At 39.8% G+C, this 26814-nt stretch overlaps 1 protein-coding gene across 2 annotated transcripts; it reads right to left on the reverse strand.

The window, feature by feature from the left end:
- Positions 1 to 10147: 10147 nt before the first annotated feature.
- Positions 10148 to 26779, reverse strand: LOC308104838 (alpha-N-acetylgalactosaminide alpha-2,6-sialyltransferase 1-like). 2 transcript variants are annotated; one of them, XM_080455396.1, is made up of 9 exons: positions 26472 to 26779; positions 20343 to 20643; positions 19536 to 19698; positions 19164 to 19323; positions 15664 to 15802; positions 14222 to 14325; positions 13778 to 13861; positions 12686 to 12785; positions 10148 to 12107 (listed from the first exon to the last, which is right to left on the reverse strand). In XM_080455396.1, the coding sequence occupies exons 1-9, from the start codon at positions 26576 to 26578 to the stop codon at positions 11928 to 11930; spliced, it is 1338 nt and encodes a 445-aa protein (XP_080311522.1). In that variant the 5' UTR covers positions 26579 to 26779; the 3' UTR covers positions 10148 to 11927. The 2 variants fall into 2 exon arrangements, with proteins under 2 accessions (XP_080311522.1, XP_080311523.1); XM_080455397.1 differs by lacking the exon at positions 26472 to 26779 and adding an exon at positions 22106 to 26457 and having other exon boundaries at positions 20343 to 21827.
- Between the last annotated feature and the right edge of the window lie 35 nt (positions 26780 to 26814).

The raw sequence follows: 26814 nt of genomic DNA on the forward strand, positions 1-26814 counted from the left end.
TAAAACATCCATCCAACCACCGCAGAGGCACAGGTTGGATTTGCTTTGCTTATGGTGCAAAGCACACTGCATTATACTTTGATATTATGATGGTACAACACACACACAAACATGGGGTTCATTCTGAAACCGTCGCAGTATCAATTACATTTGGGAAACACTGTGGCATCAATCTCACAGTTGTCCAGTTGACTAATGGGAATTTGTCAACTGACTGACTTGTTGATTTAATCAACAAATATGTAAAATTGTTTCCCACATGAATCACGCAGAGACCAACCTTTCAGGTTTCAGGTGAGAACTCAGCATGGTTTTGGTTCCACAATAGTTATTGGCCGTTGAAAGTTATAGACTGAGAATTTAGCATAGACTAAAAATATAAAGTGGCTCCAATGTGGGTCAGTCTATGACGTCAGTCATCTATGATGTATCTATGACTCCACATTTCTGGGCAAGATTTCAGCCCAACCCATTTACTTCCCGTTAGTTGTTATAAAATAAAAGGCAAAACTTAATATATCTGGTCTACTGGCAGCAGACACATGAAATGTGGCCCTGATGGGTCCAGCATTTTGTGAACTCAGCCCCAGACACACAGGATAGACAGACCACCCTCTTCTAGACAGCTCGTGTCCTACAACAGTGGTTCTCAAAGTGGTGTCTGGGGACCCCCAGGGGTCCTTGAGGGGGTTCAAGGGGGTCCCGACTTCCCTACCAAATGGACCTTTACAGGTCTTTAACTCTCAGAGTTATGCAGGTCAGTGGCCTAATACAAACTGGGGTGAAATTAAAATGTTTGAGAACCAGTCTTACAAAGCGATTCCGTAAAAAATATCTTATTCAGCATGGAACAAAGCATATAGATTATTGACAACGTTTTGGTCGATTTAAGACTGGACCGAGTGGAAGCCCTAGTGTGCAACACTGTTGCGGGCTACACTATTCAAACTAATACACTCTCTAACCTAGCTATGATTCCATTTGACCTAAAACTGTGTAACTATGGAGTAACAACTAAGACCGTCGCAAAATGTGGAAACCTCATTCATGCCATCTAATCTGCTCTTTGAATCTAACTGGGACAAAGGGCCTTGATGCCAAGAGAGGAAGCGGACTCTTATTTGGCAATCGCTGCAAGATGGCATTGCAGTAGGGCTAGTGCTACCGCCATTTTCAAGCAAACGTTTTCATCCCCTATACTACTGTTGTCAGGTTATAAATCTTCATTCCTCCAGACCTGTGTACTGTAGCTCTATTACGTGTGCACTAGTTTTAGTGAACCTTATCACAATAGAAATTATACTGTACATCTATAACTTCTATTTTCATACAATGGTACATTTCATGTTAAAAGAAAATATACAGTATTCATGATAATGATAATATAACCTTTATTTTAAAATACTTATTACAAACAATTTAATAGAACAACATATGTTAAGTTAGAAAAAAGGCATTCCCTGGAGTCCCTGCACCCAACGACAGCGAAGGTATGAATCCTTTAAAAGCGAGTTTACAGGAGAAAACTAATTTTGGACGGTGTCGAGTACAAAATACCTTTGTGCCTATCTTTTGTGAAGTGGCTGATCTGTATAATTTACTTGGCTTGGCTTTAGATAACCTGAGGTATGAAACGAGATAAGATTTAATTAACCCTTTAATTACCCTAAACAACAAGCTGTATCCTAAACAATAGATACCGGGCCTGTGCCTTAGCATCTTGACTCTTTGATATTCAGAGCATACAGTATAAGGCAAAAGGTGAACAATATAACATTATACGGTGTAATTCTACCATAAATCTTCCATAGGAGAAAGGCGCTATATAAATGAAGTCCATATATGAAGTCCATATAAATGCATGGAGTGTTATATGTATAAATAACAGATAAATTGACCAAAATATAATAGCTTGACTCTGTAAACTAAATGGAGTATTCTCCTGATCCTGTATCCAATACATCCATCTATTAAACTGTTAATATAACAGATTAATGAGAAGATTTGTAGCTGCTGCATAGCAATGAGTCAGAGCAGGGCATTTTATGGAGGAAGCAATTGGAAGAAGGATGAAAAATAGGAAGACTAATGAGAAATACAGCAGGGTTGATCATTACAACTGTCCGGATCAAAATGATCATTACACATTGAAGCCGTGTGCCCCTAATACAGTGGTTCTCAAAGTGGGGTCCGTGGACCCCCAGGGGTCCTTGAGGGTTCCAGGGGTTCTCCAGCTAAATTAGTTAATATAGCATCAACATTACTTTAACCACTTTAACCCTAAACAATGGCTATTTGAAAATTGCAGATCCAACAATCTTGGATGTTTTAAAATCTTGAAACATTTTAACAGCACAAATCTTGTATGGGGTCCTGTGCCCCCACCCGGTTATGCGATACCCGTGTCAGAGCATTGTTTATTTGTTTTATTTGTTTTATTACTTTTATGCCCATAGGGAGATTTCTGTATCTGTCTCTGTCCCCATATATGGAGTTCCGTGTCAGGCATGCCCAAATATGGATTCCAGACCAGTGTGACGTCAGTACTATGAGGTCATATTGATGACATCAAGGTACTCCATATATGGGGATTTGTGGTTTGGTTTTATAGATATTCTTTGGAGATCTGCTGATAGCGGTCGGATGGGCGGTTCAGAACAGCCGCCCATCCGACCGAGGCCGGGGCACGGCACTCCCTCGGGTCGAGTTTGAAGTCAGTCGGTCGGATGGTTCTCGAGATACATGAACTACAGACATGTGCACACGGCACGCACACACAGACAGAGATTTCACGCACTTCCTGTATAGTAGGATTATTATACCTCGGTATATTAGATTACCCATCAGGAAACGTGACATGCTTTCTACATAACAGGACATTCATCAGTGCGTTAAAAAAAACTCACATGTTCTTATCTAACCACATGGGACCTGTAATGTGGGAGGAATCATTGATACTCCACATGGGATTTAGACATCCTCACAGAGTGACACATCAGTACATTATTACAGTAACCCTATATGTGTACTGTACATACAGTACGCTGTACTGAGAACAATAATGTACCCAAGATTAGGGTCATGTTTCCCACCCACACCGCGCTCTCACTGAAAACTGGCATATATCACATCACAGAACATAGAAAAGAACACTAAAACAAAAATGATGTATAGTTGGGAACCAACAGGTCTGTAAATTATACGTAGCCTGCGAGTTAGTTCTGGCAGCATACACTCGAGAGGTTACATGCATTGCTCATTCTATATGGCTGTTTACAGCGTCATGCAAGATCCTTACGTCATACACAGACGTGGCAATCAGCTGTCCAATTGGGCGGGTATTTAAGTTCTCTTGAATCGGGCATTCCATCCGGTTGTGTCTTCTAGCTTGTTGTCATGCAGCGTTTGCTGTTCCTGGCTGGTTGTTTGGTTGTTTGCTGGAGCTACTGCTACTTGCTATCATGCTTCCCAGAAGCTGCTGTTGTTTGCTGGTGTAACTGCTTCATGCTACTTGAATCATGCTTTCCGCTCATAAGCTGCTGTCTATTATAGGCTACTGTGAAGGCCAGGTGGTATGGCGTCGCGTTTGTTTATCTACTAAGGCTGCTGTGTTCTTCTCTATGCTGCTGAGAAAAAAAGAAAAAAAAGAAGAAAAAAAGCTAATATGCTGTTGATGCTAATGTCATTGTTGAGGTTTCAGTGGTGGTCTGGTGCCGCTGGTTGTTATATGATACTTGTTCTATTACTAAAAGCAAAGCAACTTAAATTGTAGTGAAACTGCTCCTTGCTAATGTTTTCAAAGTTAAGCTGAAAAACAGCGGTGTTTTAGCTCAGCCAGCAGAGCTTTCTGTTGTGTCCCTCCGGGCTATGGGGCCTCATCTCATTATTAGCAACATTGGCTGGTTTTCCGTCAAATCGCTTATTGGTGGTTTGGCTTATTTCTGGGGAAAAGTTATTTTGGGATCGCTTTCTTATGTGGTTCTGTCATGGTCCCCAGATTAATGTGTAGTTAAAAATATACATATTCCAAATATTCCACTTTTATCACAAGATTTCGAAATAGCAGATCATCTACAAGCTCACTTTAGGCTATTTCAATGACAATGCATACATTAGGATAATACAGGTTAAATACAAGTATTTTCGTGGTCTAGGTTGGCTGATTTCTCTCTCAAACCGGCATCACTGCACGTATCAGTGATCAGCTGTTCAGAGCAGAGAGGGAGAGAGAGGTCCAATAGTTAGTGTCACTTATGCAGTGCATTGCTCAAATCTTATGTTTCATATAATGTACTGGTTAAAAACGATTAATGCACAGTCTGGCCGTCATCTTGAGTGGGATAAGAAAGTACACTTGTGGATGAAGAAGAGCTAGTGTGTGTTCTTGCGCTTCCAAACATGTCGTGGTTCACTGATCAACGTCGAGTGCGTTCCCTCCGGGCTATGGGACTGCAAGCATAGACGCAACACAGTGCTGGGTTGCCATATCCGCTTATTATAAGCAAGTTATAACTAAGTCATTTTTCTTGATCTCGTTTTAGTGTTGCAGACAGTAGTCTGCGGATTTACTTGAGTAAAGCAGCATAGCACCAGGTATCTCAGTGTAGGAATTAATAATGTTTCAAGTTAATCTACAGTTGGTTAAAATATATATAGGCTATTTATATTAGTGATTCATTCTTTCAGCAGTTTTTCAAATCTAGGAGACTGCATTCAAATATGCTGTAAAGAGAACTTATGGTTCATGGTGCATAATTTTATACTAAAGTAGACTATAGTGTGCAGTATGGCCATTATATTGTGGTAATATATTTTATGTTGCAGCTAGTATGTGCTAATTGGTGGCTATAGCTATTTCCATCTGATGTAGCCTACATTTTCTGGTAATAATTTGCCTCTAAGATATAGTGGAGGCTGGTAAATATAATAATGAAGTAAATTGTGCAAATCAAGTAAGTAATGGGCTATTATACTGTGTTGGCTGCAGTGCTTGGTTAGATGTAAGCTTTGGTTACATTCTAAAGTTCCCCCTGTGCTATTGTATTGCAAAGCTAATTAAGCTATTCTTGCTGTCAAGGTGATATACATTTTGCTGCTTACACCTTGGATAAGAGACTGGTAGGTTACAGGGATTTTCTTAAGTTAATCTTGAAACACTTGAAGGAAAACAACTGCTTTTCTTTATCTTTAGCAATAGCAGCCCATCTAAATGGTCTTTGTTATATTAAAGATGGTCCAGCAGAGGGCATTCATGCTCTCAGGGCATAAAGGAGGGGAGCAATTTATGAGGGCACTCATGTCTTATCTTGGGATCAACATATGTTCAGATCCCCGGATGTAATGCATTCTTATAAAAGCGGTTGACAATTGATGTCATGTTGTGTGACAAGCTACAGGAGTAAAGTTATTGCTACCAGATAAATGGTGGGGCTCTTCAGTAGAGTCATGGTTGATGGGCATTTCAAAGGTTCTTGGAATCCAAACTTAGTTCCGTTATTGTTGTTATGAAGTTATTGGATAATGAATGTTATGGTCATTAATTAAAATCTGCTCAGGAGGCAAATATTTAATGTTATGTTCTTTAAATGGTGGCTTATCATTCTTGGTATTATGTTGGCGTGGTTCTTCTTGCAGTCTCGTAAGCAAGGTTGCAATTTTACAAGCATGTAATGTAAAGGGAGTACTGGATTCAGATTAAATATTGTTGGTACTACTAACTACTATAAGTCGATAACCATTGCTTTCATCTACGTGGAGTCTAATCTAAGTGTATATCAAGAGTTAGTCATGCATCCATGATTTCTGATGTTTTATTTCTATGGAGGGACATTTTATGAATATATCTTAAATCTCTTATTGGAAGCTGCTTCAGTATTCTTAGTTAATTAGAAGTCAATCTATGGTTAGATGGGGCAGTCATAGATCTTAGCTGTTAAAACACAGATCTTAGTCTGTTCTCACACAAGCATTATGTTTTATCTGTGGCTCATTTGTTCATCAGGTCATGTCCCATCTTCAGTTTAAAGGTTTAATGACATTCACTTTTACATCACATTCAAAGTCTTTGTCCTGGTCCTTCAAAAGTGTACAAAAAGTTTTAAGTGAAAATTCCATTCCAGTGATCAATGGCAGGTGTTTTTCTCTCACATTTCTAAAGCCTTTTCAACTGCAATGAAAAAAGAAATCTTTGCCTGCGGGTGTCGCTGGTGAGGGATTTTGCCTGTCAATCATCGCCTCTGCTCCGCCCCCCCCAAAGGAAAGGATAGGGGAGGGGAGGGGCGAGGAGGAGAGTGGGCGGGATTATTCGACAGTGACCTCACTGTCGAAGGGCCAAGCTCAGATTACTTTTCAGCCTAATTATTCAGAAAACCCCAGACCACAGAAAATCCACTGAATGTTTTAAGTTCAGGTTTTTTGGATGTAATTGAGGTCATAAAACCCCAAATAAAACATTGAAAATAAAAAAAAGTGAAAATGAATGTCATGATACCTTTAAGCTTTAATTCAACAGAACAAATCTTAACCATCTGCATATTATCAGTTGGTGCACAGATCAACCGTTCTGAATAAAATGGTCCTTAGTGCCATGTTCGTCATGTGCGCTAAAATGGGGAGTTCTTTGTTGGCTCAGGATGTAATGAATACAAGTGTTGTAATAGCTAAATGTAAATGGTAGTTCTGTTATTATTACCATGCATATCTGGTGGTCGCTGGGTGTAGCGTGACTTCAAAGTCATGTTAAGTTTTAAATGTTCTTTAGTTGGCACTAAAGAGTTAAGCTGGTTGCTCAAACTTAAAAAAAAAAAAAAAAAAAAAAACGTGGCATCATGGTTGATGCGGTTGGTTTGCATCATGGCTGATGCGGTTGGGTATAGCATCACAGTGATGCAGTTGGCTTGCATAAGAGTTGATGCGGTTGGGGGCATCAGTAGGATGCGGTTGGGGGCATCAACTCTTATCACTAGGCATGTTAAGTTTATGTAGTATATTCTTCTATGTGGCTATTAGAGGAATGGTTAAGTGCTGCCTGTGCATGGCAGCTAAGGCCTTTTAGTTCACATAAAGTTAGTATGTCCTCGCTGATCCCAGACGCTGGTCTGTGGTGGATGGGATATCAGCTTGGTCAATTGGTATGGGTTTGAGAATTCACCCCACACATAGTTTTAGTTCACATAAAGTTAGTATGTCCTCGCTGATCCCAGACGCTGGTCTGTGGTGGATGGGATATCAGCTTGGTCAATTGGTATGGGTTTGAGAATTCACCCCACACATAGTTTTCCTATCATATAGAATAAGGCTTACGGCAAGCGTAGCCATGGCTTCACATTCAAGTTCACATAATGTTAGAATATCCTAGCATGATCCAGAATTGCTAGCTGCATATTCGTCACTGTCTCCTGAAGGAGTCTATTGGGATATCTGCTAGGATGAATCGGTGAGCGTTCACCGTAGGGCGTTCTTGGTTCCGCGTGTTGGGGGTTATGTTAGAATATCCTAGCATGATCCAGAATTGCTAGCTGCATATTCGTCACTGTCTCCTGAAGGAGTTTAGTGGGATATCTGTTTGGATGAATCGGTGAGCGTTCACCGTAGGTCACGCGTGTTGGGGGTTGTTATGTTATGGTATATCTATCTCCCTGCTCTTAATGGTTAATGATGGCCGTATGATTGTGCTGAGCAGGGAGAACAAATATAGCAGAGCCTGAACGCCAAGATAAAATATTACTTCCACACTTGTATTCTCATTCTATTATATTGCTTAAATATATTCGGTCTATAATATTGGTTCAATCTATTCGTGAGTTATCTGACAGAAATTATACGTAGCCTGCGAGTTAGTTCTGGCAGCATACACTCGAGAGGTTACATGCATTGCTCATTCTATATGGCTGTTTACAGCGTCATGCAAGATCCTTACGTCATACACAGACGTGGCAATCAGCTGTCCAATTGGGCGGGTATTTAAGTTCTCTTGAATCGGGCATTCCATCCGGTTGTGTCTTCTAGCTTGTTGTCATGCAGCGTTTGCTCCCACCACCACCCCAGCACCACCAGTGGGCTCTGCTATTGGTCTGTTCCCCATGGGGGGTTGTTATGTTATGGTATATCTATCTCCCTGCTCTTAATGGTTAATGATGGCCGTATGATTGTGCTGAGCAGGGAGAACAAATATAGCAGAGCCTGAACGCCAAGATAAAATATTACTTCCACACTTGTATTCTCATTCTATTATATTGCTTAAATATATTCGGTCTATAATATTGGTTCAATCTATTCGTGAGTTATCTGACAGAACTCAGAGAATGTACAAATGGATTCTCCGAGTTAAATTATCACAGAGTTTTTACATTTTACAGTGTGGACTGGGGTCCGAGAGATCAACTGGGGGGCCGTGTGGCCTAAATGCATAACCACACTGAAGAAGACCTTGAAATTGAGCAAGTCAATTCCTGACCTTTCTTTGTGCAAGTGTAGGAAGCCCCACCATGAGGCAGGGCATGACTAAATTAGTCGATAATCATGTTCCTTATGTAAATGACAAAAGATTGATGAACTGAAGAGAAACAAGAGTGTACTGAAAAAGACTGGAACAGAGAGAGAGACACTTGGTTCTCGACAAGGCCATTTTAGACTGAAAGAAATGGAATGCTTAGATCAGGGGTTTTCAACTGATTATGAACCAGGGACCACCACCCTGACTGAGAATCAACCTGGGGACCACTGTTGTGTTGGGAGGGGCGGTATGGGCGTGGTGTGGGAGGGAAAGCTTGAAATTAAATAATGACTGTTAAGGGCTTAATTTAATTTGTTGATTCTAGGTGAATTAAATCAAGCCCTTAACAGTTATTATTTAAGTGAGATATGCTAGTGGTCCAGAGCTATAAAAAAAAAGATTGAGAACCACTGATCTATTCCTTTCCCATGGTTACCCCTACTCTGTTCTCTTAACCTTCCATATTAAACTCATGTTAACTGATTCATTGCAACTTATGTATGAGCGAGCAGACACATGGGATTGATTATTGGCACATTTCCTAATAATGGTGACTCAACCAGGCAATCCGGTTTCCCTTGAGATTCTAACTCCCATTTCTGTGGAAGTTCTTAATTGACATCCGAGATCCGACTTCCCAGTAACTGACAACATTGACGCGTCATTCATTATACATCACCAGGTAATTTACTGCACTGTTTCTCAACTAGTGGTCGATAAAACAAAATAAAATACAAATCTTCACTTAACTACATTACTAAATGCATGGTCAGGGACCACATGCTATACCTTCACGGACCACTAGTGGTCCACGGACCACCAGTTGAAAACCCATGGCTTAGGTAATTCATGAATCCTGACCAAAAGGTCCCATTCTATGTGTGTGCGTCATCCTATCCTGTTCAAAATAAGAGGTCAAAATAGGGTGCCATTCAGTAAACATCTGGTATCTGTTGTAGATCCTCTATTTTGTGGGAAACAAATACAATTCAGGGAGTAATTTCTCGTGTTTCTAAATGTGTTATCTATCTGATTACATCCATGAGGTAAAGGTTATGTATCTTCAGTAGGAAAGACACAAATGGATTTTGTTTCCCCAGCACTATGATGTCAATTATGTAATTCAGTATGAAGTGATCTCAGCAGCGGTGGAAATTAACTTTGAGTACATTTACTCAAATACATGTTGTGTGCCACACACACACACAGAGACTAGTTTAAAGAGATGATGATAGTGTTATAACGGATCTCAGGTAATCAGGTAGTTTGTTCCAGAGAGTAGGAGTGTTTTATTCTACTGTAGGTACAATTTTATCCACTTAAACTATATTTTGGCTACTTTGGCTAATCAAAAATAGCAGATATAAATGCTCATAGGGCGTCACTTTGTGCCGTGCTATGAGCTTGTAGATCTGGGGAAAATGTGTGCAATTAAATCTTTGAATATATACAGGAGTAGGCTATATATCCTTTTTTTTTAAGGGAACATTTTTAGCTAAAATCTTTGTTTCTGGAAGTCCCTGGCACAAAATATTGTGATGGGGGGTCCACAGCCAAATACATTTCAAGTTTGAGAACCACTGATTTAGGCAGTGAGCAGGTCAGAGATGTATTCAGGAGCAAAATTATTAAGAGCCTCATCAACACGAAAAGTAGCACTTGTATATGAAGTCAATTCTGTAATAATTTGACAGCTTTAGTTACTAGTTACATTGCATAGATTACATTATTACAAAACATACAATTTAACCGCTTTGTTTATTTGAATATAGCTGATCTACAAGCTCACAATGGGGCACATCACAATGTGTCGTGAGCTTGTACATCAGATATTTTCGAAAAGGTTTGACAAATTTATGAAAATTTGAGTAATTTTACTTTGGGACTGTATACTTTGATGCAAATACATTAAAAAATAAAATGATTTAAACTTTCACTCAAGTTTGAACACAGGCCTTCTGCTTGTAACAGAGTATTTCCATAATGTGGTATTGCTACTTTTACTTAAGTAAAAGAGTATTTCCTCTACCTTGGATCAGCTGTTCTTGTGCCATCTAGCTGCAGCATTCTGAATGATCTGTAATACAGAACTGTGCAACATAGCCTACTTAAATTAACATGCACAACAGTGACTCCTTGTGGATACTTGGGCTGACTGCTGAACATAATGCCAGAACTATAACATTGACTCAACATTTGTCCTATTGTGCCAGCAGGCCAGCTTAACAAAAACAAAAACAATTCCATGAAAAGGTATACAACTGCCATGCATGTAATTCAATGTCAGTGTGTGCCTATAGTCGTGAAATGCCATGCGTGGACCTTTTGCGACACACAGTGGCAATGAGAGTTTGCATATTTTGGGCTGAATTTCTGGGCTACCACAACATATTTGTAATCCTATGTAACTGTACACAAGATTGAAGTAACATAAAGAAACCTTGAACCTTGACGACGTCTTCGCTATACGGCAGTGTCGCACGCATTACTTAAAGGAGCACTTTTAGCATCTTTGTATAATTGGTCCTCACTAATGCTCATAAGATGGCACCATTTCTGTCCACTCACTCTGTGTCTCATTCAGAAACATGCCTACCAGAGAGTGGGGATTTCAAGCCTTTCTCTTCCTATATTTTTTTGAAATCTTTTTTGAAATGACCAAACCAGCTACCAATGATGTCACTGGTTGGCAGGTTTCTGAACTATCCATAGTCCTCCTCTGAGACACAAGAGTGAGTAGCCTACAGAAATGGTGCCATCTTATATTGAGCATTAGTGAGGACCAATTATATGAAATGGGGTGAAGCAGTCCTTTAAGTCATTGGTTCTCAAAGTGGGGTCCGGGGACCCCCAGGGGTCCTTGGGGGGGTACCAGGGGGTCCCCAGCTAAATGTGTTAAAATAGCATCACAATAATTTTAACCCTTTATACTTTGGCTATTCAAAAATAGCAGATCTACAAGCTCATAGCGCACTCGGTGCTGAGCTATGAGCTTGTAGATCTGCTATTTTTGAAAAATCTTGAAAATGTGTGCAAATCTTTGAATATATATATCTTTTATGCAAACATTTTTTTACTCAAATCTTTGCTTCTGGGGGGTCCCCTGGAACAAAATATTTGAGATGGGGTCCGCGGCCAAATACATATCATTTTGGGGGTCCTTGGCATGAAAAAGTTTGAGAACCACTGCTTTAAGTGGTTAGAAACCACCTGTAATGGTTCATGCCATGGTTTACCTGGTATCCTAGTTTCTTTGAACGCACTACACTGTTGTCTCTGCACTCTATTGTGACATCAAAACACGGCGACTTTTGATGCTTTTGTGTGACGCAGTAGTATGATCAAGTCGGGCTGTAAATTTACAAAGAAAAAACACAAGTTAGAATATGGAGATAAGTGGGTTCTGCCTGACAGCAACAATATGCGAGTTCAATCAGTCCGAGTCTGTCCTCTGGTAGAGCTTCATGACGTTGGTGTCATGGAACTTCTTCCACGTCTTCATCTCCATGATGTAGTCATGGTTCGCGTAGAAGACCACGTTGGTCTTCTTATGTTCCATGTAGTAGGTGGAGTATTTACTGTAGTCCTCCGTCATGAAGCCATATGCGTCCACCTGGCGGAACGAGAGGGAGAGGGAGAGAGGGAGAGAGAACATAGAGAAAGAGAGTTGGTTGAATGCATTGACTGCACATCTATAGGTTTAAAATATGTAAAATTGCATTGATTGCACATTTATTAGAGTCTGGTTTCTGATGTATATTTTGTCTAATGTATTGTTGCTGTGTTGTCGTTTGTTATGATGTTTAGTGTGTTTTGTTCAAGAGGCCCACAATGGAAATAAGCCCTCTGGCTTTATTGTGTTTTCATCCTCGGTGATACATAGACTGTATGTCGGAAAGTGCTTTTGTGCTCTTTTTTATGTCACCAAATAAAAATCAATCAATCTCAGGGGCCCCTAAAGTGGCCCCTGAGGGTGCCTCATTTGCGCTACATAGGATCTTTATTCATAAAACCCCACAGACACACCTTCGCTGTGTTTGTGTGACACTGTAGGCTATTATGACGAATTAGGTTATTCATTTACAAAAAAAAAAAACAACATAAAAAGCTGAAATACATATGAGGTTTCTGCCCGACAACAACGATATGCAAAAATGATGTACGTGCAGTAGAAGGTATGTATTATCCTACCACGTCACAGGTGTGCAAAGCCAGAAATAAAGTGAACGCCCCATTGGAGGGTCTGACCAACGCCCAGTATCTCCCGTTGAGAGATGAAGACTTCAAGAACCTTTGGAGGAACACACATATCACAATCGGTGTTAAGACAAGTGTTTTTGTATTTTGTGAGAAGACAGAGGTAGAGTGATAGCAGAAGGGAAAGATATGCAGGTTTATTCAGGTTAAATATAACAAATAAAGAATTATACATACAGATAATGTATGTGATTGCAGATACATGTTTAGAATTTCAGTATTATGCAGGTATGTCCATGTTCTTTTAGAGACATACTGTACATTGGCATCATATACATGTTTGTTTAGAAACATTAGCATCATACTGTATGTACAGTAAGTGTGTACATAGTACAGTATATGTTTGTTTAGAAACATAAGCATCATATGCAGGTGTGTACTGTACATGCTATTTATAAACACATGATGTGTGTGCTGTGTGCATAACATGCTGCCATGAGGCTGGGTTAAAACAGCAGCAGCAGGTGCACACACAGATATGCACACAGTAGTACTGCAAGTGAACAGTAATATGGAATGAAAACTAATTTAAAAATATAAAAAAGGTTTTAATACACAGGTGAAGAAAAAGGACAGTAATTTTCTATTTTAAAACAAAATGCCAGAGGGAAATATGATTTTTTTCTACATAGTGTAAATGTTTTCATGTTAATGTTATATTATCATTCAAATCTGTTTTTATTATCATGGAGACAAAAAGACAGATATAAAGTGTATATATATATATATGTGTGTATATATATATATATATATATATATATATATATATATATATATATATATATATATATATATATATATATATATATATATATATATATATATATATATATATATATATAAATATATATATATATAACATATATGTGTGTGTGTATATATATATATGTGTGTATATATATATATATATATATATATATATATATATATATATATATATATATATATATATATATATATATATATATATATATATATATATATATGGTTGAAGTGGTTAAGGGATTGGGGCAAAGCAGGCCTTACCTGTTCCTCACATATCTGAGAAAGTCCGGGTGAAGAACATAAAAGCGCTCTTCATCAAACTGGCCAGCGTAGTCTGTCCACGGCCTGCCAGGTCAACACACAACACAGTGACATTAACTCACTGACATGTCAACAGCCTGCTAATTAAATAGACTGCACCAAACAGAGCCAAAACATCATGTACATCGCCTCTAACATGACCGGCCAATAAATATACAGTATACTATACAGTATAGTGAAATACACGGTGGTGGAAAAAGTACTCACATTTTTTACTTAAAAGTATCAATACTACAATCTAGAAATACTCTGTTACAAGTAAAAGTCAGGAATTCTAAATGTACTTGAGTAAAAGTACAAAAGTATTGGTCCTATACAAAGGCAACATATGCTGCAGAGTGTTCCTTCTTCTGTTAATAATATTGAAAAAGGAGATATGCCTACCGCCTGCCTTTATAAGGGCCAGCAGATACCCTGGTTCTGTTCAGAAGACCTGTGAGCCACTGGAAGTCCCTCATCCCTTCAGGTATCGAAACATACTTTATTCCCTGCAAAACAAACACAGAGGACAGACATACTCAGCATTGTGTGTGTGTGTGTGTGTGTGTGTGTGTGTGTGTGTGTGTGTGTGTGTGTGTGTGTGTGTGTGTGTGTGTGTGTGTGTGTGTGTGTGTGTGTGTGTGTGTGTGTGTGTGTGTGTGTGTGTGTGTGTGTGTGTGAGAGAGACACACGTGTGAGTGTCATATCAAAATATCATGCATCCTCAGTGAGAATGTACAAACATTCCCATGTCATTCCATCCATGTTTCATCTCTGTGATAACCCAGACATCTTTGACAGCTTCTGTAATACACCAGATGTTGTTGTGGTTGATGAAGAGTCCAGAGAAGTGTCTGTATTAGAGATAGCCTGCACCTTTGACCTTAGCCTAGAGAGGAAGCTTTTATGACCAAGGTCATTAAATACCAACCACTTCTACAGTACATAACATCTCAGAGCTGGGCTATAATAGGTGCAGACTATTTGTTTTTATTTTGTACTATTTGGCAGCCTGGGATATACCCACAGACGGGTTGTTAGAGGATTCCAACAACCTGGGATGCCCAAAAAGGAGGCAAAAAGACTGGCAAAGTATTGTGCTGTCTCTGCTATAATTGGCATTCGCCTGGTAGAGTACTGAGTGACATGCTTATTGTATCATGAGGACATATGCCATTTTGTGAATGTAACCTTAAGTGAGTGAGTGAGTGAGTGAGTGAGTGAGAGACAGAGAGACAGACAGACAGACAGACAGACAGACAGACAGACAGACAGACGGTATTGGCCGATAATTACCTTGTTGACTGCCATTAGGCATATCAGCAAATAAGTTGACATTCATTGTTGACATTGACGGCAGTAGCCGATATTTATCTGTTGTAACTTGGGATGCCTCAATAGGCCCTATATGCACAGCAGCCATATTGGGAAGGAATTGGGCCTCTTCCTTACTTCCTTAACAGGTCTTACCAATTACTAATTAAGGCTCCGTTTCATTTAGTGTAGCACAGTGGTTTTCAATTTCAAGGACCCCCATAACTCTGAGAGTGTACAAATGGAACCAAATGGACCCTATATGGTCCATTTGGTAATAAAAACTCTACTAAACTTACTGAAATAATCCGTTCCCCCTATCCCTGCACACAGTGTGTGAAGTAATACCCAAAACATTACCATTATTACACAGATCTCAAAAATAAATCTCCTTACACTATCAAACCTAGATGCTTTAACAAATCCTAAACCAAACTGAAATTGAAAATATATATTTTTTAAAGAAACCAAAATAAAAACTACCGACATAAATGCAAATTTAACCAATAACCTTGGTTTGAGTTTGTGTATACCTCATCATGGGGAACACTGTCGAATCCGTACGACTTCCATAACCACAGCGACGTGGTGATGGAGTGGGCCGTGTGAACGTACACCGACGTTCTGTTTCCTACGTCCGTCTCGTGCCCTTTGGTCACCGCGCCGTTCATCCTGCCAGAAACAACAAGGCCCCAGTGTTTAGGCTGGGTTCTAGATAAGGTTCTCAGAACCTCATTTGGGCCCTCCTCAGGAGGTGGTACTAACCCTGAGTTCTGGGAACCCAGAACCAGTGTTGATTTCGTCGACTGAAACTATGACGAAAAATCTTCGTCGACTACCTTTTTTCTCTGACGAAAACGAAACAAAAACTAAATAAAAACTAATAGTCAGGGGATATTAAAAAAATCTTGGAATAAATTCCTTACCAAAAAAAATCTTCACCAATGTGTTTGTAAAGGTGTCTAGTAACACATCTCACAAAGACTGAAATGCAGTTTCCCTAGGAGAATTTGCTGCTGAAAGTTGGGGTACTACCCACCATAACCTTATGCGGGGGGAAAAAATCAAATTTTAATTCTGTTTTAAGTAGCATGTGAGGGGTCAAACTAGGGTGTTTTTATGATTCTGAATCCATTGCAAGCATTTGTTTTGCACCAAAACCACTCCTTGGGCTAAAAACGGCCATAGCCTTTTCCAGGTATACTTTTTGTGTAAAAAGCCCATTGAGATTGGGCCGTTTTTAGCCCAAGGAGTGGTGTTGGTGCAAAACAATTGCTTGCAATGGATTCAGAATCATAAAAACACCCTAGTTTGACCCCTCACATGCTACATAAAACAGAATTAAATTTAGATTGTTTTCCCTGCATAAGGTTATGGTGGGTACCCCAACTTTCAGCAGCTGTCAAACATTCCCCTAGGGAAACTGCATTTCAGTCTTTGTGAGATGTGTTACTAGACACCTTTACAAACACATTGGTGAAGATTTGTTTTGGTAAGGAATTTATTCCAAGATTGGAAAATGTTCTGCTAATATCCCCTGACTATAAGCTATGATGACTAAAACTAAGACTAAATATATTGACAATTTCGTCAACAGATAAAAACTAGACTAAAATTTTATTGAGGGACTAGTGGAGAAGAGATGCAGTAGAACTAAAAGACTATTCATTTTATGTTTGGTTGCGCTCAGGTGTTGCGCTCTGAAAATAGCAGATCTACAAGCTCACAATGTGTCGCGCTACGACCCGTTGTGAGCTTGTAGATCGGCTATTTTCAGAGATCGGCTATTTTCAGCATGCAACTAAACGCCATCAAGGCCCGCCAAAATACATTTTAATTAACCAAATCAACTGTAGATTTACTCGACTATAATCTTATGATATTTAGTCGACTAAAACTAGACAAAAACTAAAACATTTCAGATGACAAAAATAAGACTAAAACGAAATGGAATTTTATTCAAAACACTATGACTAAAACTAATCAAAATTTGCTAAGAACTAAGCGCTTTTTTCGAAAATAGCTGATCTACAAAGCTGACGACGAGTTCTGATCTTGTAGATAGGCTATTTTAGCTTTGTTTTGAAGGTTTTTTTTTGTTTAGTTTTTTGACACACCTCCCTCTTCAGGGTTCGTTCTGGTTATAATGGTCTTGGAAATGTTAAAAATAAACATCACATTCCCAGGTTCTGATCCACCACGGAGGATGTGGGTTCGAATCCAATGGTGCATCTGGCTTTGTCGAGTGTCTATATACTGTGTTGCATTAGTGAATCTAACTATAATCTAACTATACCTTTCAGGACGGGAACCCCTTTTTGGGGTTCCTGTTGCTATGTACAGTATATAGCAACATACATTTGTTGTAATTTTTGAATAAATATTTGAAGTTTTTCAGAAAACTTAGGTCAGGATTTAGGAGGCGTTTTTTAGAATTGGCCTCAGGTCTAAATGGGTTAATTCACCTGGTGTGACACCCAGCAGTCGGCAGCCTTTGTAAACTTTGTTGAGGTTGTTTTTAATCGCTACTTGTGGGTGAGCGTGCTCCTGCTCAAAAGACTGGTGGGACGGCGTGTTACCGTGTGCAATGAGCAATGCAACACTGTCTATAAATTGCCCTGTGATCGGGGGAAGGAAGCCGGGCGGGGAGGGTGATATTTGTCACCGCACGTAGTCCTACGGGCTGGGGACGGAGCCTGTCAGCGGGAGGAGAAGGACGAAGGCTCTATGTCCTCCCGGTGGGGGCTCCTCACTGGCAGGTGAGTCAGTAGGATAACAATCTGGGAACCCAGATCCAACTGAAAATGAAAAACAGCGACCTCTGCTGTTTGTTCTATGTCTGTTGGCTCTGGGCAGAAGAAAACGTAACACCAGTGCGCAAGGAAACCGGGGTTTAGGTCTGCCTTCAGCTTTCACTTCCGGTGGGTGCCACTATGTTTTCATTCCCACTAACAATATTTCTACACGGAACACTAACACCACTTCTCCCAGAGAACATGGATCGTTTTGGTTATAAGCCCACTTGTTTCTATGATGAAAGAGTAAGTTAAAATGTGAATATCTTTCCGTGGTTTTGTCTGCTCCGCGGACGCTATTGTTAAATTAGTTTGGGTTTGTTTCGAGGGGGAAAGATCGACGGACATGTGAATCCCGCCCACTACATTTGATTGGGTAAAGCGCGGCCTGCTTCCTGATCTGAAGGCACGCCCACTTGTAGCCAATGCGCACACGTTATGACGAACCTCCCCGACAGATTCCAACGCAGTGCAGAATCTGTTCTTGAGAGATTAGTAGGATAACAGCAGAGAGACGACACACAAAATGCATGTGGGGAGGAGGTTCTGGGTGACACTTCGTAGTGGAAAAGAGCCACAAGAACACAAAGTACTATCAGGAGCTCTCGCACACTTACACCACAAGGGCCACGTCAGACAGAAAACACATAATTCAGACGGACAGGTCCTGTTTGGTTCATGTTATTACCTCCTGTTTTTCAAGTAATGCAACATGGCCATCCTATGCCCTGCTTAGTCAATACAGGACTGTTTGTCAAAGCCTCTCCCAACCAATTGAACTTCTAATATTTGCTGGGTGACACACGTGCGCGCACGCACGCGCACACACACACACACACACACACACACACACACACACACACACACACACACACACACACACACACACACACACACACACACACACAGAACTCCAGTTGTTTGTCTAGTTTAAGTTCTATTATGCTCAAACCACTGTTTAATCCCTGTGCACTTGATTCATTAAAACGGTTTAACAAGTTCAAATACCAACAGTTGTAGCCTAGAGCACTGTAAATTGTGGGGACATTTGTGAACATATTTGGAAAATACTAAATTTACAAAAGGTGTTATCGTGCTACTATTTCAACAGCACTTCCTCTTCCTCCGATTGATGGTGTGAACTTTCTAGCTATCTGCTTGGTCAATAGTTAACGGTCACAATCTGATTGATTAACACTCTCTCTCTGTGTCTGTCTCCCTTGCTCCCTCCCTCTTACCGGAAGACAAATTCATGAGCGTCTATCTCCTTCCCCATGCCAGAGCCGTTGAGGATTCCTCCATTGCCCACCACAGCACAGCGCACACAGCCTCCAGGCTCTCTGGCCACGAGCAGCGGATGCTTTGGCTCTGGGATCAAATCCACGGCCACTTTTACATCTGCACATTAGAAACTTCATTGAAAATGTACAGTATATACACACACTGACACACATGCCAGCATAAGTTACATTTATGTATCACAAACACACACACACACACACACACACACACACACACACACACACACACACACACACACACACACACACACACACACACACACACACACACACACACACACACACACACACACACACACAGAGACCTACCTGCATATTTGTATCCCATAAACCCAAATGGATTATTAAAGTGGGACAGCCTGTTCCACTCACTCGTGTTGAGATGTTTTTTGTGCATATATAAACGTATGTCGGGAATGAAAGACTGCATAAAGCTTGGGTCAGTAGACCGCCGTACAGACTGGGGGCAAGTCTGAAAACACATGTAAAATGAAAACTCATAAAATGAACACATACAGTAAAAAAATGAAAACACATATAAAATGAGGCAGAAGAGATCAAGATGACATTTGTTTGCCATTACATTCACATTCAATGAGGGGACCATACAGAGGTATGAATGGCGTGCGTGCGTGTGCATGCATGCATGTGTTGTCTACTTGTACAAGCTACTGTACTTGTGAGGACCAAATGTCCCCACAACTACAAGTATAGTAACATTTGAGAATGATACATTGTGAGGACAATTTTCCAGGGGGTCCCCAGCAAAATGTGTTAATAATTTCGGAATCGTTTTGATTCTTTCCACGGCCAAATACATAGATATCAATTTGGGGGTCCCTGACTTGAAAAGGTTTGAGAACCACTCCCCCAGACAATAGGCATTCAGAAATGCCAAACACCTTAAAAAAAAAAAGACTTAAATCGTCATTTCAAATTTCGGCTGCTAATGCGGGTTCGAATCCCGATCCCGGCGACCTTTGCTGCGTGTCACTCCCCATCTCTCTCTCCCCATTTCCTGTCAGTCTACTGTATACTATCAATAAAGGCCAAAGAAATGTCAAAAAAATAATAAATAAACATTCAAAATGTCACTGTGGTGTGTATGCTACTTACCGTCGGCATGGGTTGGCCGTCCTGCTTGTATATGTCCTCGAAATCCCACTGAGGCACTTTATTGAAGTCCTTTTGAAAGAGTATGGGCATGGGGGTCTCCCTGATGGGGGAGGTGACTGGGGGCTTCGCAGCGGGCATGGGGGTCTCGCTGACGGAGGTGACGGAGGGCTTCGCGGTGGGCATGGGAGTCTCCTTGGGGGAGGTGACGGGGGGCTTCGCGTCGGGCATGGGAGTCTCACCGACGGAGGTGACGGGGGGCTTTGCGGTGGTGGCTTTCAACACCGCCGCGTCCATTTGCATACTGTCAGAGAGTTATGGGGAGTTCAAACAATACCTGAGTGTGGGCCTGAGCCACAAAATATTTGTGTAAAAATATTATAGGATATTATAGACAGACAGACGCTGAGGTCTGGCTGAGTTAACATAATATATATTCTCTAAAAAACATACAGATAGAAAACAACTTTTTGCTGCCTTTACATCCCGCGTACACCTTTAACTCTGAGATGTACAACTCAAACGGTAGCACTTTACAATAATGACCCGTTATAAAGCATTTATAAACGTTTATAAGCAGTTTGTAGACTATTAACAAATCATTAACAACCTGTTTGTTGACATTCGTAAATGATTACTAAAACCTTTATAACTACAGTTACAAATCATTTATAAGGTATTAGTAAGTAGTGAACTATTCATGAATAAGCCATTTATATACATCTGTAAATGATTATTAAATCATTTGTAACTGATGTTATAATATATACAAGCTATATATATTTGTAGATAAAAAACTAATCATAGACAAACTATTTATATACATTGGTTAATGATTATGAAATCATTTATAATAACATTGTAGAACATTTAAGAACAATTTAAACATTATTTAAAACACATTAAAACATTATTTTTATATTTTGCTCATCATTAAATAATGTAATTTAAATTGTAAGAAATCATTTGGAAATGATTCATATAGTGGTATAAATTGAGTTTTTTAGGGAGTTTTTTTTTTCATGTTTAGCAAATGATGCGTAAGACATTCGTAAAGAGTATGTAAACCATTTGCAGACATTATCATGGGCCTGAGCCTAGTTGCTTCTTTTGGGCTTGTTTTCATAGACCTGGCCGCTTGTTTCTTTTGCAAAATCTGGCAGCACATTGATTACCTGCATTACACCTGCAGTAGCCTACTAGGGAGGAGGTGAACAGTGATGCAGTTGCAGACTGGACAGAAATATGTCTAATTCATGTTTTATGTGTTTTGTTTCTGTCTTGTTGCAGGTGATCGAGGTAACAGAAAAATGGCTAATCTTACACACATGAAGTAGCATTATGACCAGGGGGTATTTTGATGGTGGCCGTTTGTATCCACAATGTTTGTTTTGATGTGTAGGCTAGTAATGTCCTCCATGCTTAGCAGTTTAGCTTAGCAGCTAAAGCTAACTTGCACTGGGAGGTGGTGACTGCAGAGGCTCCAACCTAGCCTGGTAAACCCCCTCCCTCCGGAAATCTCATTTGCATTTGATTTCAGGGAGGTCTGGGATTGCGAAGGGAGTAGAGATGGCCGAACACTGCGTGTCCGAACCAATCAGCGGCTGCTAGGGGCGGGATCATCCAATCACCTGCCTAGTAGCTTGAAAAAAAGAAAAACTGTCTGTCATCGATTCTGCGCCCGGAGTCTCAGATGCAAGTACGCTGTGAAACAAAATGTGTGTCGCAAGCTTTCTTCCATTTGACGGTGTCAGGTTAGCTCCAACCTGCTACTCTGTGATTCTGTTGTGATGAATTTCTTTGTTTAAATGTCAGTGTGTGTGCTGTGGCCAAGAGTTGCTACATTTTATATCTTAATAAATTGTTTTATACTTTTATACTCTATAGCGTTACTTCTGCCACTTTTTGATCTCACATGTTTTACTAATCATTGTTAAACATGAAATAATAATGTATAGTCTTCACTTTACAACAAGGCCCATGATAACGTTTGCAAATGGTCTACATACTCTTTACGAGTGTCTTACGAATCATTTATTAAACATGAAAGATAATTCTAGTAATTGTTTGGTGTCTGCATTCATGAAAGCCAGGAAGTTTGCAGCAGGTAAGGAGAAAGTCACATTAATAGACAGTTGTAAATGATGAACTGTCTTCACTTTACTATAGGGCACATAATAACATGTAATAAGGATTTATAGATATTTTAGGAATGTTTTACAAAGCATATGTTAGACATGAACAAACACATTAACAGACAGTTGTAAATGATGAACTGTCTTCACTTTACTATAGAGCACATAATAACATGTACTATGGATTTATAGATATTTTAGGAATGTTATACAAAGCATATGTTAAACACGAACAAACACATTAACAGGCAGTTGTAAATGATGAACTGTCTTCACTTTACTATAGGGCACATAATAACATGTACTAAGGATTTATAGATTTTTGTCTCCGCCAGGCCGAAGGCATGGCGAGAGAGTATGTTTTACCCCCTGTCCGTCCGTCCGTCCGTCCGTCCGTCCGTCCGTCCGTGTGTCCGTCCGTCCTTCTGTCTGTGACCAGCTAATCTCCGCCACCGTTGGCCCGGTCGCTGTGAAACTGTGCACACACACTCCCTGGATGCCACAGCAGAACCTCTGCCCCACATTTTTCAGATCAGCCTGTCATAGCGCCACCATGAGGCCGACTTTTGCAAAACACATTTTTGGATATTACTCCTACAGATTTTATCCAAAAAACATGCAAATCGGTACACAGTATCTCTATAGTAATGTGATCAACACAGATGTGTCCAATTTTCCAGATTCCATCCTGATTGGCTAAGATTGGCTCCCAAAGTTTGCAGGATTGCTCCGTTTTGAACACAATGCCTCAAATCATGAACGCAGCTTGCGATTTCCGTGAATTTCACATGCACATTCCCACTAGGCCGAGGAAGAAATGCCACTTGAATCAGCCTCATGGTGGCGCTATAACAGGCGTTTTTAACTATAACTGCACCGATCTGCCAGAAACTTTGCACGCACACTCCCTAGAGGCCAAGGAAAAACATATTTAACATATATAACATTTTTCACATTTGCCTTTTATAGCGCAACCAGGGGGCTGACTTACGTTTAAAAAAAAAAGTTTTTGTTTCTTTCTGTGCCGCACTTTGGGCAATCTTTGGTTTTATGTAAATGTAATCTATACATAAAGTTTGATTTGATTTCAACTGCTTCCTCCTCCGCACTCCTCTGTGGGCAGCACTCAGCTGGGTGAAGCGGAAAACAAGTTCCCCGACGGGATGAAAAAGGTCACCAAAAAACAAACAAAAAAACATTGAAGACACTTGCTCTACGGCACTGTTTCTCATCCAGTGGGTCGGTACCCAAAAGCAGGCAAGGGACCGTAATATATTGGGCACAGACTTCTTGGTCAAAATGAAATACTCCAGTAAAGTAAAAATACCTGAAAAGTGTACTTAAGTACAGTACTTGAGTACTGTACTGTACAATTAGACCATTGTCTATCCAAAACTAGATATTCAACTTGATGTTCACAGATGGAACAAGATACAAAGAGAGAGAGGGGCAGGGCCGGATACAGAAATTATTAACTGGGGGGGCAGTAATAAATGCTGGGGGGGCGGCTTCCTCGGCGCCTTTCGGGGGCCCCAAACCCCCCAAATGCGTAGGAAAATATGCATTTTGGCACAGTTAGACCTATATAAAAATGTGTTGCCTTTTGTCTGACCTCTACCCTGAAACCTGCCTGGCTTGGTTGAACCTGCCAGGGGTATGACCCCTGCCAGGTCTATAAAATAAAAAAAATATTATTTTTTTTTCCCCAATTTTGATTGGGTGGGCAGGATGCACGTTTGGGTGGGCACTGCCCACCCCTGCCCCCCCCTAGAACCGGCCCTGGAGAGGGGAAACCTTTGGAAATTGTATTTTGTTTCCTTGTCACGCAACCTCACACGCTTCACACTTGCAACATGGACATTCTGTACAGCATGATTTACACAGAGTTCTCTCTCTTGACAAACTGGCTATTTGACTTGAGTTCATTCAACCTCCACCATCAGTTTGATTCTCTTCCTTCAAGTTCACGATTTCGTCACTGTATGCAACTATACAGTGACATATACCACAAGGGAGTTTGGACCATATTATTATTATTTTCTTTTGCTTTAAAATATGTTCTGCTTCAACTAACTACCTGTTTTATTCTTATTTTTGTCTTTATTCCATTTTTGCAGTGGTGGAAAAAGTATTTTGAAATGTATATAGAGCTGAAGTTGTTAATGTATGTTTTGTAATCATAATCAAAATCTAAGTAACAAGTAACAAAAGTTTTCAAATAATTGTAGTGGAGTAAAAGTACAATATTTGCCTCTGAGATGTAGTGGAGTAGAAGTAAAAGAACTGAACACTGGAAATACCTAAAAAGTGTACTTAAGTACAGTAGGCCTACTTAACTAAATGTTCTTAGTCACTTTACACCACTGCATTTTTGTACTTCTATTGTTATTCAGTTATTTAGCTGTTCCTGTCGTGTTTTTCTCTGCGGGCTGTGATGACACACAGGGATCAACAAAGAGTATCTATAATTTATGCACAATAAATGACAATGCGGAAATTTGAGGAAAGTATTGCAACAGCATGACTTTATCAACCTACAATGAGAGCATTATAGGTTGACTAGATACCCAAACTAGATAGGCAAAACGCCAACAGACTTATTTACTGTTGCCAGTTTCAGTGTGTGTGTGTGTGTGTGTGTGTGTGTGTGTGTGTGTGTGTGTGTGTGTGTGTGTGTGTGTGTGTGTGTGTGTGTGTGTGTGTGTGTGTGTGTGTGTGTGTGTGTGTGTGTGTGAATCATTTGGCCTAGATTTTCCAGCAAGACACAATTTTGCAGCCTCACTCTTGTGTTTCGATAGCAGGTGAGTCTGTAGATTAGAGGTGTTGCCTCCAGATGCTTGCACCTTACCCAGACACAGCTTACAGATAACCTCATTGACATTCTCAGGTTCCCTATCAGCATTGGGTTTAAAACCAAAATATAAAAAGCATATGTTAAACATGAACAAACACATTTCCCAAATTACCGACAAGTAAAATTAATCATGTGGAAATAATGATCTGCAGATAATTTTTAAATGTTTAATTGGTACATTTAGAAAATATGTAATAATTGCTTAGAAATGGTTTGTTGTTCATGCCTTGGGCTAGAACAAAGATTTAACACATGATTTATGAAGTCTTAATACATGTTTAAAGAGATGTCCTATAACCACGAAAAAACTCAATTTATACCACTTTATAAATCATTTACAAATGATTTCCTACAATTTAAATGACATTATTTAATGATGAACAAACTCGAGTCTAAATAATGTTTTAATGTGTTTTAAATAATGATTAAATGATTCTTAAATATTCTACAATGTTATTATAAATTGTTTAATAATCATTAACCAATGTATATAAATAGTTTGTCTATGGTTAGTTCTTTATCTACAAATAGCTTGTATATATTATATAACATCAGTTACAAATGATTTAATAATCATTTACAGATGTATATAAATGGCTTATTAATGAATAGTTTACTACTTACTAATACCTTATAAATGATTTGTAACCATAGTTATAAAGGTTTTAGTAATCATTTACGAAGGTCAACAAACAGGTTGTTAATGATTTGTTAATAGTCTACAAACTGCTTATAAATGTTTATAAATGCTTTATAACGATTCATTATTGTAAAGTGCTACCGATATTATAGACAGACAGACAGCAGTGTTTCGCTGAGGTCTGGCTACATACAGATAGAAAACAACTTTTTGCTGCCTTTACATCTACACATCTACATGTACACCTTTAACTCTGAGATGTACAACTCAAACAATTGAACCTGTATTGGGTCCATTTGGTTCCATTTGTTCTGTCTGTCGGTCTGTTCCGTTTCTAACTCTGCTTCTGGGTCCCATAAGGGTCCATTTGGTTCCTACTTCCTAACTATCCATAGTTTAGCAGGGGTCCCCATAACCTCAAGAGCCCCTGGGGAGGGGGGTTCCCCAGACCCTATTGAGAACAACTGGTGTATACAACACAACACTCTTTCAGCTGTACGTACCTGAGTAGCTTTGACATATATTCCCATGGCAGCACGAAAACCAAAACGCACCACGAGACCAAGAACAAGAACAGAAAAGGTAGAATTTTCTGGTAGCGTCCTGTCATTCCTGAGGTGCAGGTTTCACTCACACAGGGAGCCGTTTGCCCTCTGCTCTTGTGCAGGAAGACTAAATCTCTGGAGGTCCCAGGTTCATTCAACAGCTTGTTCACCACACCTTGTTATTTGGCAGAGAACAGGAGCTGCATGATCAACAACGTAGTGTAATATCACTGGCTGGCAGGGTTCACCTTGTGTAACTGAATCCAACCCTTTAATGTCTCTGTATGCTAAATCAGGCCGT

The sequence above is a fragment of the Gymnoscopelus braueri genome, assembly GCF_963280865.1.
Source record: "Gymnoscopelus braueri genome assembly, chromosome: 17".
NCBI lineage: Eukaryota > Metazoa > Chordata > Actinopteri > Myctophiformes > Myctophidae > Gymnoscopelus > Gymnoscopelus braueri.

What these genes read in the sequence shown, in the direction of transcription:
- LOC308104838 (XM_080455396.1), bottom strand. Translation starts at nt 26,578, where the DNA reads ATGACAGGACGCTACCAGAAAATTCTACCTTTTCTGTTCTTGTTCTTG. An exon ending in TATGGGATACAAATATGCAG is followed by an intron (nt 19,324 to 19,535) that starts GTAGGTCTCTGT and finishes TCTAATGTGCAG; the next exon opens with ATGTAAAAGTGGCCGTGGAT. An exon ending in ACAGTGTTCCCCATGATGAG is followed by an intron (nt 14,326 to 15,663) that starts GTATACACAAAC and finishes TTTGTTTTGCAG; the next exon opens with GGAATAAAGTATGTTTCGAT.